We start from the raw sequence: 14915 nt of genomic DNA, 5'->3' as shown, positions 1-14915 counted from the left end.
ATAGGTCAACTAGATCCAGCTGGTTGTTTTAACATGTTTTTCTTTCTGCAATTCTAGCAAACAATGCACTTGTTAAAAACCTAATTAATGCTAGAGCAGACAAACAAACCAACAAAAGAGGTACTTAGAGGCACTGTTCATAGGAGTGAGAGATGGAAGAGCTCCATTAGGTCATCTGCCTGCTCTCCAAATAGTTCAAGGCTGTTTTCCTCTATCAGAAGGGAAGAATTGGTAATAAAGATAAAGGAAATGGCATGGGGGAGTGACAGAGCCACAGGAGGGTCATAGGAAGGAAAAGAAACAAGAACAGTGTTAGCACTGGGCTTAGAAATCAAGGCTAAAGCACTTTGCATTTGGAGGTCATTTGTGAAGAGGATTTCTTTCACAGTACTTGCCTATTTCTGTAAAGAAAATGGGAAGGAGGATTTTATCGCTGTGCCGTAACTGTATTAAGACAGATTCAACTACTGAATAAAGGGACACCACACAGAGATGTACAGCTGCTTTATGTCCCTTTATCCTGATGAGGCTAGTGGCAGGTTTTCAACATCCTTCAGTTGGGAAGGATCACGCTTTAGACTCCGTGTTGTGTAAGTGTAATTCACAGCTCATCTTGTAAATTCTCTGGAATAATTTTAACCTGAAGCTGAATAGATCCTATGTCAGGTTCTTCTTAGAGTTAGTTAAAATAAATTTTCTGTTGAAAATAATCTATTTTCTGTTGCTGCTGAACTCTCTCATTTAGTGTCTTGATAATCAAATTTGTCAAGCACATGTTCTATTTGGATTTCAGTAGTTATCCTTTACCTTGCCTAGCCTTGCTACCTTGCAGGTGAACTGATACAGGCTTTCTTGTACAACACGTTAGGCATTACTGAACTCATTCAAATACTAATTTAAGCACGAGTTAAAAAAATTGCATTGTGTACTAGAGAGGTTTCTCACATGAGTGCTGGCTGCAGTGACTTTACTTTGGCAACATTGTCCTGCATTTATTTGATCTTCTGAAACCTATTTGGTCTGCTTTCAGACTTGTGATATAGCTATAAATGTTGCTAAATATGAATCTTGGATGGACTAGCTGAATAATTCCATTTCTTTTTGTTCTGTGTTTTAAGGTTTTTCTAACCAATAAGTTGTGCTCATGTAATCTGAATCGTCTTTCATGTAAACATTATAAAAACAGTGATGCTTTTTTTAGGAGGAGCATATTTCAGTTTTATCAGAACTACTTAAATTGCTTTAAATTAAACCAAATGAGCTACTCAGGCCAAAAGATTAATGCCTGCATAATCTTTTGGACTAGCTTAATGATAATCTATTTAAATGTAACCTCACTTTGTGCAGTGCGGGTATCTTAGGTTAATAAACTCTTGCTCATTCTAAGCCCTGAAGCTTTTGCTCTGATGCAAAATTATCATTAAATAACGAGGAAGCTTTCTTTTTCTGCTATGCTGGTTGCTTTATTTCTTTTCTTTGTTGTGTATTGTTATTACACTGCCTCACTGTCTAACCAACGTTAGTGCCAGCTCAAGGTTGAACAAGCAGCCACAGAAATGTGATAACACCCAGCTGACAAGGCATTAGGGCATATATATTAGGGAAGTGCAAATCAACACAAATGAGAGCTCTTTATGAGAATTCTTGGTGAACTAAGTAAAAAGCAAAGCATTGAAACAGCACATGCCAAATTGTCCTTTTTTTTTTTTTTTTCTTAATTTTGGGGTTTGGTTGTTTGATTCCCCCCCCCCCCCCAGTGCTGATCTGTGTGTACATTGAGGTGTATCATTGGAGCTGCTCTGGAATTTGTGTTGCACAAGTTCTTTGAACCCATTATTGAAGACTGTCAAGCAAATACATAGAGAGTGCTCCAGCCTAGCAAAAATACCTCAAAGATCTCTGGCTTGCTAAGTGACTAGAAATACATTTTAAGAGTCGGGCAAGCTCATGTAGGTTAGGGAGTCTAGGGAGGCGATGCATCCATTTTTGTGGCAGACAGTCCTTTTAGCTGAAGGATGAGTGATCTGCATAAAAGAGGTAGATTGTCTGTTTTGAAGAAGCTGTGAGATGCAGGATACCCTAAATGATCTACAGGGTCTCACACCTGCAGCAGAATAGCAGTCAGAGAAGGTGTGACAAAGACAGCAAAGAAAACCAAGAGGCATTGATTGGAGCATCTTGATGCTAAAAGATATTGAAAATACATGTCTAATACAGTTTGAAGACCGAATACATGAGCTGAATGTTCAGATTTGGGAAAGCTCTAGTGGAAGTGCAGGTGACAACTGTATAAAAGTGCTAGTAAGTGTTACACATGCAGTGGTCCACCACATGCTGAGAGACTAACCCCCTAAGGATACATCTTCTTTGCATAAGTTAGATTAGAAGTAAGTACTAATGTAAGGGAGCATTGTTATCCAACTGTGATTACTTTTGTAAAGCTAAAGGATATGCAGTGGTTATTATAGCATTGAAATCTTTTATAGAAGTAAAGTAAGAATTACTTATCACCAGGTCTTCATATTAGTAGTGTTTCTTAGTGATACAATGACACATTAACAAAGTTTTTAAACAAACTTTAATCTAGTGTAATACTCTATACTCTTTTCTCATACAGGCCTTACAGTAATGATAAGTTCAATGTGTAATTTCAATATTTTTGAAGGAAGAAATGTGAAATACTGTCTTCTTGCCAGTTCAGATAAAATAGTTACATACAGGAGAGGATCTGGTTTGAGACCATCTTAAGAACCTGAACATACACAAGTCCATGGGACCTGATGGAAATCCATCCGTGGGTCCTGAAGGAGCTGGCAAATAAAGTTGCTAAGCCACTGTCCATCGTATTTGAAAAATCATGGCAGTGAGGTGAAGTTCCCGATGACTGGAAAAAGAGAAATCTAACCCCCATTTTCAAGAAGAGGAAAATGGATGACCCAGGGAATCACAGACCAGTTAGTCTCACCTCTGTGCCTGGCAATATCTTGGAGCAGATTCTCCTGGAAGGCATACTAAGGCAGATGAAAAACAATGAGGTGCTTGGTGACAGCCATTATGGGTTCACTAAGGGGAAATCCTTCCTGAAAAATTTGGTGGCCTTCTGTGATAGGGCTATGGAACTGATGGACAGGGGTAGAGCAGTTGATGTCGTCTACCAGGACTTGTGCAAAGCGTTTGACACTGTCCCACATGACATCCTTGTCTCAAAATTGGAGAGACATCAATTTGATAGGTGGACCTCTCACTCGGTGCATAAAGAACTGGCTGGATGGCCACATGCAAAGAGTTGTGGTCAATGGCTCAATGTCCAGCTGGAGACCAGTAACGAGTGGTGTCCCACAGGGATCGGTGCTGGGACCGATCTTGTTCAACATCTTTGTTCAACATCTTGTTTTTGCAAGTTTGCCGATGACACCAAGCTGTGTGGTTCGGTTGATACGCTGGAGGGAAGGAATGCCATCCAGAGGGACCTCAACACGCTTGTGAGGTGGGCTGATGCCGACCTCATGAAGTTTAACCATGCCAAGTGCAAGGTCCTGCACTGGGTCGGGGCAATCCCAGGCACAGCTACAGGTTGGGCAGACAGAGAAGAGATTCAGAGCAGCCCTGAAGAGAAGGACTTGGGGCTGTTGGTCAACGCAAAACTTAACATGAGCTGGCAGTGTGCTCTTGCAGCCCAGAAAGCCAACCGTATCCTGGGCTGCATCAAAAGGAGCGTGACCAGCAGGTCAAAGGAGGTGATCCTGCCCCTTTACTCTGCTCTTGTGAGACCTCGCTTGGAGTATTGTGTGCAGTTCTGATGTCCTCAACATAAAAAGGACATGGAACTGTTGGACTCATGCCCAGAGGAGGCCCACGAGAATGATCAGGGGACTGGAGCACCTCCTGTATGAAGGTAGGCTGAGAAAGTTGGGGCTGTTGAGCCTGGAGAAGAGAAGGCTGTGTGGAGACCTCATAGCAGCCTTCCAGTATCTGAAGGGGGCCTATAGGAATGCTGGGGAGGGACTCTTCATTAGGGACTGTAGTGATAGGACATGGGGTAACAGGTTAAAACTTAAACAGGGGAATTTTAGATTGGATATAAGGAAGAAGTTCTTTCCTGTGAGGGTGGTGAGGCACTGGAATGGGTTGCCCAGGGAAGTTGTGAATGCTCCATTCCTGGCAGTGTTCAAGGCCAGTTTAGACAGAGCCTTGGGTGGCATGGTTTAGTGGGAGGTGTCCCTGCCCACGGCAGGGGGTTGGAACTAGATGATTTTAACGTCCTTTCCAACCCTAACTATTCTAACTTGAAAATGTTGTTAGCTCTGTAACACAGCACTGGAAGTACTGCCGTGCTTCGTGTAATTGCACAGGAACTGTATACAGACTTGAGTGATTTTGAGGAGACATTGACCCAATGGCTCAAATGTAATTTTAGGATAACATTGGTGTTTTAACGGATGTGGTTTTAAATCTACCATGCTATTAAACACAAAGGGCAAATTTATGCTTGGCATAGGTCCCTTGGCAGTGTTGGCACTAAACCAGAGACTGATTATTCCCTATTGCATTTAACAACATATTTCAGTTTTAAAAGCTATGGAGCTATTAAAATATGACTCTATCAATTAGAAAGTAATTGTGGTATGCCTTTCGTAGTGCTGAGGGATTAACTCAATTTCATCTCAATGTTGTTAACAAAGGCAGTTAGCTACTTGCTTTAAATGTGTGTTAAATGTGCGAAACATAATGACTTCATGGAGAACAGGACTGGCCCTATTGCATATGCCCAAAAAATTGGCTGTTGACTTCACTGAACTGAGTGGAAACTTTGAAATGAAGAGCAGTGCGATGGAGCCCCTAGGGCCTGTTTCTGTAGGTGGTCCACACTCAAAATTCACATACAAGCTGTGTATCCTTTTTTAAAGATCATGAAAGAGAATATTAAACTATATCCAGCTTTGGTCCTCTCTGTGTTGATGCCAACACTTGCTTTAGGGCAACTTCATAAAGCAGAGATGAGAAGTAACTGAAGCATAATGGTTGAGTGTTTGTCAGTATTTTCTGTCACCAGTAATTATTACTAGAAAATCCAACTTTGCATACTAGATATTAGACAAAAGCCAGCAATGGAGCTGGAGATGCTTGAGAAATTCTTGCTCCACAGCTGGCAGTTACTATCCTACTAGCTGGTATCCAGCATGCTCTTCATCGTAATTCACTGCACTTCGAAGAGAAATTAGTTGGTTTAATTCATCTGCAGAATACTAAATATAAAAACTGGTGGTGTCATGAAGGCCTTCCAGGGTTTTACCACTGCATTTGGAAGTATTTGAAGAATTACAGGAAAAACAAGGACCTAGTATACAGGACTTAGTCCCCTTTCAGTTGATAGGAAGGGGGCTGTAACTGTGATTACATCTTGCTGTAGAGCACTATGAAAAGAGAGGAACAAAAGGGTTAAAGCTGATGGTGAGAAAAGGCAAGAGGGATGTTACGGCCTCCCTGGGGCGTTAGGGGGGAGGGGAGAGGAAGTGAAATCTGCTGTGGCTGGGAGTTTGCTATTTCTTTTGTTGGTAACAAGACTGCTATCCCTTGCAGACCCACTGAAGACCTGCTTTATTTATTTTATTTTTTTTCCCCCTTACCTGGCTACCATATCCCCAAGATCTGCAAAAAGGGAAAAAATAATCTTATTTGCTTTGTGTGTGTCATGTTTCACAGCCTGTGAGCCTGTGTCCCGAGTCCTGGCCCCACAGTTTGGTGGCTGCTGCAGGACTGTGATGTCTCTCTGGCACTGCCATCTACCTACGCACAGCCCTCTTTGTAGGGTTAGAGCTGCTCCCTGGTTAAGAGCTTGGGGTGGGATCTCACAGGCTAACCATGAAAGATTTCCTGTGCACCTCTTTCCTTCAGGGAATTATATCCTTAACTTCGAACTTTCCCACCTGGGCTGGGACTATCCAACCCAAAATGCAGCAAGGCTCAGGGTGACAGGGTGAGAGAAAGCCACCAAGTGGTAAACAGCCGGTGCAGGCTCCTGCTAGGGCTTTTCCCTTGTAGGGTTAAAAGCCTGACAGCACTGGCAACTCACCTAGTGGAAGAGGGTCCTCAAAGATGCTAGCCTAATGCTGTGGGAACTGGGGATCTTGCTTTTAAGTAGATGGCTTGCTCCTGTATGTGTTATCCCTCTGTTTCTGAACAGAAGGATGCATAGAACAGTCACTCCTTCTCTTTTAGTTCCTTTCAAGCATGATCAGTGGCAGAAGCCTTAGATTCAACATACTGGATAATGAAAAATATTCTGATAATGTGTTTATATAGGTGGGCATTCTTTGTCTTCATTTAATGACAGATGTAACAGAACCAGTTTTTTCCCCTTCCATTCTGCCTAGTCAGGCTCCTCTGAGAAAAGGTAAAAGCAAATCTATTACATGGATGATTTCATAGAGAAAATGACATCTGATGGAACTGTTTAAAACCACAGTTTATTTATTCAGCTTTGAATGAAGGACTTGTGATGCTGTGCGTACTGTTCTGCACTTCAGAGCAATGATCTAATCTGAGATGTTTTCTCTTCTTATAAACCCCTGAAATACAGTTACAAAATAATGCAACTGAAGTAAAAGGTGAAAAGTTGTGCTAAGAAGCTTCCAAAAAGTTCTTGATAATATGTATATACTGATGACAAAGGCTGAGTGATCATCCAATACAATCTGTCCCTAAATAGAATTAACTGAATGGGTATCAACTTTTCTGCAATGTGCACTGAATTTGATTTCCACTGTTTTTGTTTCTCCCAGGGCTGTCAGAATGAGTGCACAGCTGGAGGATGTTTGGGAGAAACAGGAAAGGAAATGGCTGACTCTTTCAAGGTATGTTGTTTGTTAAAAGATGAGTGTCTGAAGCATTTCATAGAATCGTTAGGGTTGAAAAGGACCTTAAGATCATCTAGTTCCAACCCCCCTGCTGTGGGCAGGGACACCTTATGCTAAATCATATCACCCAAGGCCTCGTCCAACCTGGTCTTGAACGCTGCCAGGGATGGAGCATTCACAACCTCCCTGGGCAACCTGTTCACACATAACATGGTAGTGATGGTCGTGCAGGCATTCATAGCTACTGACATGCTTAAATGTCATAATTCTGTAAATAACTCTGTAAATAGCTGAAAATATTTTCAATGTAGAAATTTAGAGTGTTACAAAAAGAGCTTTGTTATAGTTTCAGGTAGTGTTTAAAAGGTTAGTAGTCATTAAAGGAAAAATAAAATGATATAGGTGATTTTACTTCTAACTGTTACCTGCTTTAAAAATAATAGAAATGAAGACTGATTCCTCCATTAACTGTTTTTCCCAAAGTCTATGTTGCACTATTATTTCTTAAACTTTCGCATTAGGAATGGTGTCCAAAAGTATGTTTTTCCATCTGGTCTCAAAAGTTGCAGAGCTAAGGATCTCAGAAGGACTCCAAAGCACACCACAACCCTGGCACATTATCAGCATTCAACAAGCAAATAGGGCTATGATAATAAGCAGTGCTGAGCAGCTGCCAGGAACTCGCATGAAACTGAACCCATCATTTTTTTAATTTTTATCTTATGCTTAGAACTGAGCTCAGGATGTAACTCTTTTTCTCTGCCTCCTTCCTGAATGCAGTGCTAGTAGTTGTGAGTTCCACTTGAAGCCTATATGGACGCAGATGTCAATGTTTAATTTTCTGTTGTAAATGTAAAGCCCATTACTATGTGCTCCTTTGAATTCTACTTCCTGTCCTCATTCCCTTTTTTTTGCCTGCCTCTCTTTTATATTTCTTTTACCTTTATTCTTTGTGTCACACATCTGCCTACTTCTTTCTCTTTCCCCTCTCTTTCCTTGTTTTACAGTCTTTAAAAGCCTCATCTATATTTTGCAATGTTTAAAAATAGTACCCAGAAAAAGGTGACTTCACTTGTGCTTTTTCAGCAGTTCCTTTCCTGTTATTGCTATTGTCAGCAGTACATGAGATGACATTATAAAGATATGTTTTGTAACTGTCATGTTCTTCCTGATGTTTTTGGGCAGTGTCACTGCTGTGACTGTCCTCTGAACTATGCTTAAGTAGTTATTTCCATTTTATTTGACAGCCTTTATCCAGATATGGAAAATAAATGTGTTGGACTCCTTGATAAGATTTATTTTGATGCTGGTCTTACTGAAAACAGCAAAGAATTCTTGAGTCTATGTCTAAAGAATTTCACCATGTAGCAGCATGTCACTTAATTCCTTTTTCCCAATTCTCAGCCCTTCCCAGTTCTTCTCTTCCTCATTTTTTTGCGTTGTTTGTCTCTGGCAGTTCTGCCCAAGAAGGAAGATTTGGGATGACTGTTCAGCCAGAACTGATTTGGAAAATGTTGACAAAACCAGGCATCCAATCAGTTTTGAAAGCCTGGGAATTCACAAGTGTGGAGTTTTGTGACCTCACCTTTAATAAATAGGCAAGATAGATCGCAATAGATTCATTCAGTAGAGTGTGCTAGTGTATTAGATCAAAAATTGCTTTACAGAGAGAACACTCTTGTGTAACCACAATGTACTGTTTCCTTCCACTGGTTGAGTTAGTCCAGAAGGAAGATAGATAAAGTGTCAACAAGCTCTAACAGTGTTTGGTTTGTAGGTGAACTGGGCATAAACTGAAGGAGACTGAAGGCAGATTTAATTACCCCAGCAGTCAAGCAGGTTCTCTGAATACTAGGTGGCACAAAGTTGGATTTAATCCAGTTTCCTTTCCATTGATACTTGTATGTCAGCCAAAATGCAAATCGTTGTAGTGGAGAGGCCATGTGAGGGGTAAAACACATTAACAGGTGGGACAGATGATCATAAAGGGAATAATACTAGAAAAAAACAGCTGGCTCAGGCTGAAATCTGATTTGTAAGTCTATTGCTGCCTTATGGCTCTGTTTCTGAAGATTAGCTGCAGTCACCAGAAAGGGGTTCATTTTCTTTTTAGAAAATATTGTGCTGAGTGTTTTTGTGTGTATGAAAGTTTACAATGGGGATACAGGTACTGATTGAATGATATGAATTACTTGCAGTCTCTTTAACTTCATTATCAAATTAAAAAGAAAATCGTTCTGAATGAAGGAAAAATAACACCAGACAATGGCGAATAAAATGGCCTGGATTCATTCTAGGGAACTTCACAAACATATCTGTGGAAGGCAGTTACGTTACAATTTAAGAAACTATAGCTAATAATATTTCAAAGCATCAAGCTGACCCATGGGGCTGACTGTGCTGAAGAAAACTGTGATTTTGTGCCAGTAACCCAAGTAATCCAAGATTGTGGGAATGTAGAAAAAAGGGTATGGTTTTGGTTTATGCTTACATAAAACATATTGTTTACAGGGGATGGTGTCCAACATTTGAATGCCAGACTAGCTCTCTGAAGACATTTCTTTTTGGAATGCAGTGCTGTGCTTTTTAGGTGGGGTGTGCTCCTTTGAATTTTACTGTATTTCTGCTTGAGTTGGAAATGTAGACTCAAAGTCCCTATATGCTGGGAGGGAAGGAATGAATGCTACTTTGACCTTTCTCTGCTGGCTGCTCACTGTTTTCAGTTCTCATGGGCTTCTCTTAAGTCAGTAGCTAAGAAGTAGCATGTTTGTTTTAACTGCTACTGAACTACCTTAACTGGACTCCTGCAGTTAAAAATCTCATCCTGACAGGTCTGTGATTTACAAGATACTTAAGGTATGGCATTTAGAGTTGACATGTGACCGGTGATCTTGCAACAGATAAGAAACATGGAAGGAAGTAGTGATTATGCTAATTTCCTGTATTGTAGAAAATGTCAAATATCCAGGATTTATCTACCCAGCTCCTTCCACTAGATTGAAATTTTCCTCTCCCCTAACTGTTGTATCGACACGTTTATTTATTTATTTATTTATTTAAATAACTGGCTGTGGTTTGTGACCCTAACCTAAGAAGCTGCACCAGGGGAGGTTTAGATGGATATATAGGAAATAAGTTATTCACTGGAAAGGTAGTCAGACATTGGAACAGGCTCCACAGGAAAGTGGTGGAATCAGCATCCCTGGAAGCGTTCAAAAAAACGTGTAGTTTAGGCCCTTAGTGATATGGTTTAGTGGTGGACTTGGCAGTCCTGAAGTAATGGTTGGACTTGATGATCTTAAAGGTCTTTTTCAACCTAGTTGATTGCTTGTTGTCAGCACTGGATCTCTAGGAAGGGAGTATGAAACCAGTAATGGGAAGTGGAGTCATCCTCTGTACCACTGAATATATTTTGGAATGTTGAAGCAAGAAATGTACATATCTAGTTTTGCTGTTATACAAGTTTCTTTGCATTCAGTAATACCATGAAATAGCACGCAGTTATGTCTTAGGCACTAAATTTTTATGATTAACATTCTTATTGTACTGACAAGATTGAATGTTGTATGTATGGATGTATTTTAGCTCTGACTAATGCTTGGTCTTAAGCAACTAAAGGCATCTATGCCTTTTCTTACCCTCATGTTATTAATCCATATTCAGAGAGATGATTTTAGTTGCATAACTTTTTGTCATGGAATACATTTTCTCTTTGAGAGACTGGGACACTTTGAGAAGGTGTTTATATTTATTTGTGTTTTAATGACCTGAAGCTATGCAGAATTAGTTGGGCATCTTAATGGTGAAAAATTAAGTTATTTTGTTTTTTTTTGTTTGATTTTTTTTTTTTATGGCCTGTTTTGTGTACCAGAATAGTGCAAACCATATACATATACCCAGAATAAAGCAGAATAAAGTAGCTGTAGTTTACAAGTCTATCTGGATTGACTTGTTAATATGAAGACTCATGGTAGTGGAATGAAAAACGTTTAAGTGGAGCTTCTGTATCTCAGTGTCTCCTCATTCTACTCTAAATAACTGAGTACTTCTACATAGTCTTCTGCAGGCAGACCCAGCCTGCCCAGGCTCTGAGCCAGTGGGATGTGAGCCCATGGCAGACTGGAAGCTATACGCGCAGTTTAGTGCAGTGCTGTGCTTAAACTAATAATCCCTGTTGAGATTTTGGACTTGCTAGACTGAATACAGTGCTATGCTAATATGTTTGTATGGCTTCCAGTTCAAACTTGGCTCACATCTAGCAAATACATGTTTCAGTATTTGTTTCTTTCATTGCTATAACGTTTTAGAGCCCAAGCACTGAACTAACTCAGACTTTAAATTAGAAGGTAAAGATTACTTCCACACTATAGGTATAACCTACCAATAAACAACCAGTTTTCCCACTGCCTCAAAAACTGCTCTGTATTTTACCTCTTATTTACCTTATTTCCAGTGCAGGCATTTGTGGTTCAAATTGAGAGATTACCAGTGGAAGTTTTACAGACATTGATCTTGTCCTTAGAGGTCTGTTCACACAAATGTAATTGTTCCTTGTCGTAGGACCTTTAGTTGTGTATTTTAAAACATGCAGCCTTTGCATGAAATGACTGTGAACTTGGTTGGCTCTATGCAAAACATACTGTGCTGATGCTAGCACTCTGCCTCCTTTTATGTTCTTGACAAAGAATGCAATTGCATTAAAGATAAAGAGCAGTAGCTCCCCTAAATGTTTCTATATCAGAAAGCTGCTTTTATATAAACTGTCTTGAAGCAATAAAAGATGACCAGTTGTATATCTATCTACATTTGTGTGTGTATATAACATTATATAATAAAGCATCTCCAAGTATTTTTTGTCTTAGAACCATAGGCAATCTAGTCCATCCTTCCACTGAAAGTGTGACTTTAATCAGCACCAGACCAGGTCATCTGTGGCTCTGTCTGTTGAATGTAGTGCTGTGCTATTCTCTAAGAAAATGGTTTTGTTCTGATGTCCAGTCTGAACCTCCTAAGCTAAAACTATGTCAGTTACCATTTGGTAGGTGCTCTCCGTATCATTCCTATAGAAGTACATAGCTGTAGCCACTGTAAGATCAGGATGCCAAGGCCAATTCTCTGTTGTCCTAACAGTATATAGCATTTGCAAGCAGAGTACTGCTTTAGAAAAGGTCAGTCTGATTTTCATCATGATTTCAGCTGAATTTATTTGTGTTAGCTTTTTCGTCAGTGACAATAAAATGATTTGCTTTTTACATGTGTTGAATAAAAAAAAAATAAATTGTGAGTAACAATGTTATTAAATCACTTGATTATGCCTCCTAGCAAGCACGTATATGTGGCAGAATTATTACAGGTGATTTACAATCAAATCCATTCTTTCACCTTCACCTGCCAAGAGGGAAACCAGCTATAGCACAGAGAATATTGAGTGCTGGGTGGTTTCTGCAGTATTCTGCATCCATACAGGCATTGCACAAACTCTTCTGAATATTGCTAATAATAGCAGGGCAAGACTGACTTACTCATCTGCTGCTTTCACTACAGTTATTAGGCCAGAATGGGTCTAGGTCACAGTAGTGATCAACACACAGTGCACTTGCAGCTGAGCATTCTGTTTTGATGAAAGAGAGAAGAAATGAACCCCAATATGTGTAAATGAATGTTTTGGTGATTGTTGGTCCCTGGAAGAAAGTGGCTTTTCTGAAGGAGACCATGCAAGTTGCACGCACAGGTGGAGAGCACATTAATGCAGCTTAGTATTGTGGATGGCTCTACTTGGCACGTAAATGTTTCTAATCAAGCTTGTTCTCGGAGAGTAACAGCAGTAGTGTCATTGCTTCAGGGCTGTAGTAGCCAAAAAATGCTACTGAGCAATGACGATTTTTTAATGCTGTGAAAATAATTCACCATGGTCCTCCTGTGACATGCTAAGGGATGATTTCCCAGCAGTCTGCATGCCATCAGGAACCTTACCTATGATGTAGCATTTGAGATATGTGGCAGTTCTCTTCAGTTTTAGCTTAGTGGCAAGTAGTTCTGTGTTTCTCTTCAGGTGGGTGATGTCCTGCATATAGCTGCAGGCTTTTAGCAAATAGGTTTTCTAAGCTGTAGTAGGGGAACTGATTGTCCCATTACCCGAAGCTGTAGGATTTGCAAATAACATTAATTGTCTTAAGCAAATAACTGAAGCTTTTAGCCGAGATAAAAAGAAGTTGCTAGGGAAAAAAAGCCGGGGGCAGTTTGGCTGAGTTGATTTATAGTACAAAGAAAGCGATGCTTTATCTTCTGTTTAACTAGGAGCTTAAGATAAAGTCGATGTCTGTAAAAGCACAGAAAGTGTACTAGAATTTCGGAAATTCCATTTAGTTTGTATAATTTTCTGGATTTATTTTTCCAAGGTGAAGAATTGCTTTTAAAAGGCAGAACTATAGTGCCAGCCAATGATTTCCAAAAGAAATGGACTCCAAAACTTATAAGACCCATGGTGTCCATACCTATTCCCAAGAATTTGTAATTTTATCTTCTGTCTACCACTGTGAGAAGGGAGATAAGAGAAAAAGGCAGGTGTGGTTAACTGAATATTTGAAATTATTCCTGTAACTTCAATGTAAAAGACTGTGCCATGAAAACATTTAATATTCCTCAACGTTCTTGAAATTCCACATAAAACTATGAATTCTGAATACCTTCATTCTGTAAATCCACTTCCCTACATGGCTACAAGCTTATTAAACTCAGGGTAAGGAGATTTAATTGTAACTGCTCAGGACTTGGACATGTGAGATTATGATTCTATTCTTGGATACTCCACATAACATGTTTGTGACTGGCCAGGCTACTTAGGTGAAATATTTCCAACTTGTTTGTCTGAAATTTAGGTTTGCAGTTCATTTCTTCTTTCAGTATGACTACTTTTTTTTAGAAGTAGAAATGATGTTTCCCAAACCAGGAAACAGTAGTGTCTCAAGTTTTTGTGGACCAGATTTATAAGTTTTGCTTTAATACAGCATTATTTGAACATGTAAAATACCGGTCAACTGCACAAAGATGTGGTATCAGTTAAATGTCAGAGACTTCTCTATTCCAGTTTTCTGTATGAGCCCTCAGCTTGTGTTAGGCTCAAACATTCTCCCAGGCAAACTCTTTCTAAAAATGGAACATTGTGTTTATGCTGTAATGCAGAAATACAGTGGTTGTGAGGCAAGAAGCAGCACAGCATCAGGAATTGCATTAAGCAGGCTGTCAGATCTTTCCAATCTAAAGCCCACTTGTATCTGCACTGCAGACAAGAAGTGCAGTTGCATGTCTGAAGAGAATATTTTTTTTTTTATAGCTAACTTGAGCAGCAGTAGCAGTGAGCTACAGCAGTGTGGTTTTCAGTCCAGTGCAAAGATTGCATTAAAGCCTGCTCATACTGCTTCCCTCTTCACGCTTTCTTATCATTCAGTTAACTAGAATAGCTCTTAGCAAACAGAAACAGTTTATAGAACCAAAATGCAACAGTGTGTCCAGGTTCTGTTCCTATATTTAATAGTTTACCAGCATCCTGGTGGTTTATGATTTAAAAAGGTTTTATATGGAAAATGTTTTATATAATTCTTCAATAGATGAGATATTAGATGACTATTTTTCATAATCTGAAAATACCATCAGCTGGAGTAAAGGAGACAGAACCCGTTAAAATAAACCAGCTGCTTTCCTTAAGATTTCCTTAATATCAGGTAGGAGGTTTCCTTAGCATCTGTAGGAACCCCATTTCATCATCTTTAACTTTTAAAAATATACATCTTCTGAAACTTGTGTCAGTGGAGAATAGACTAATGAGTAAGGGATGAAACACCCCTCCTGCCCCCCCAAAAGCAACCAAAACCCAACCCCCCCCACCCCCCCCCTCAAACCCCAACACCACAACCCCACCCCAAAACCTTTACTAATCCATTTAATTTTCCTGAAACAGTAGAAATGTATGAGGCTATAAACATTCGGATAGTTTTGCCTCCCTTACAATCCAAATTCCTACAAAGCTGCAGGAAGGGTCTTGATTAACTTTAATGGGCT

General features: G+C 39.8%; 1 protein-coding gene across 2 annotated transcripts in view; it reads left to right on the top strand.

The window, feature by feature from the left end:
• BCAT1 (branched chain amino acid transaminase 1) overlaps nucleotides 1-14915 on the top strand; it is a 58014-nt gene that overhangs the window by 10285 nt on the left and 32814 nt on the right. For both annotated transcript variants that reach the window (XM_057405241.1, XM_057405242.1), the window contains one exon: nucleotides 6783-6854. In XM_057405241.1, the coding sequence (XP_057261224.1) occupies nucleotides 6783-6854 (72 nt within the window). Of the gene's footprint in view, nucleotides 1-6782; nucleotides 6855-14915 lie in introns of those variants that run through there.

Source organism: Pezoporus wallicus, unplaced genomic scaffold (assembly GCF_028554395.1).
Source record: "Pezoporus wallicus isolate ANWC-B61680 ecotype Strahan unplaced genomic scaffold, APGP_CSIRO_Pwel_v1 contig_6789, whole genome shotgun sequence".
NCBI classification, from domain to species: domain Eukaryota; kingdom Metazoa; phylum Chordata; class Aves; order Psittaciformes; family Psittacidae; genus Pezoporus; species Pezoporus wallicus.
Note: the sequence above shows the minus strand (reverse complement) of the source record. Positions and strands in the feature narration are given on the sequence as shown.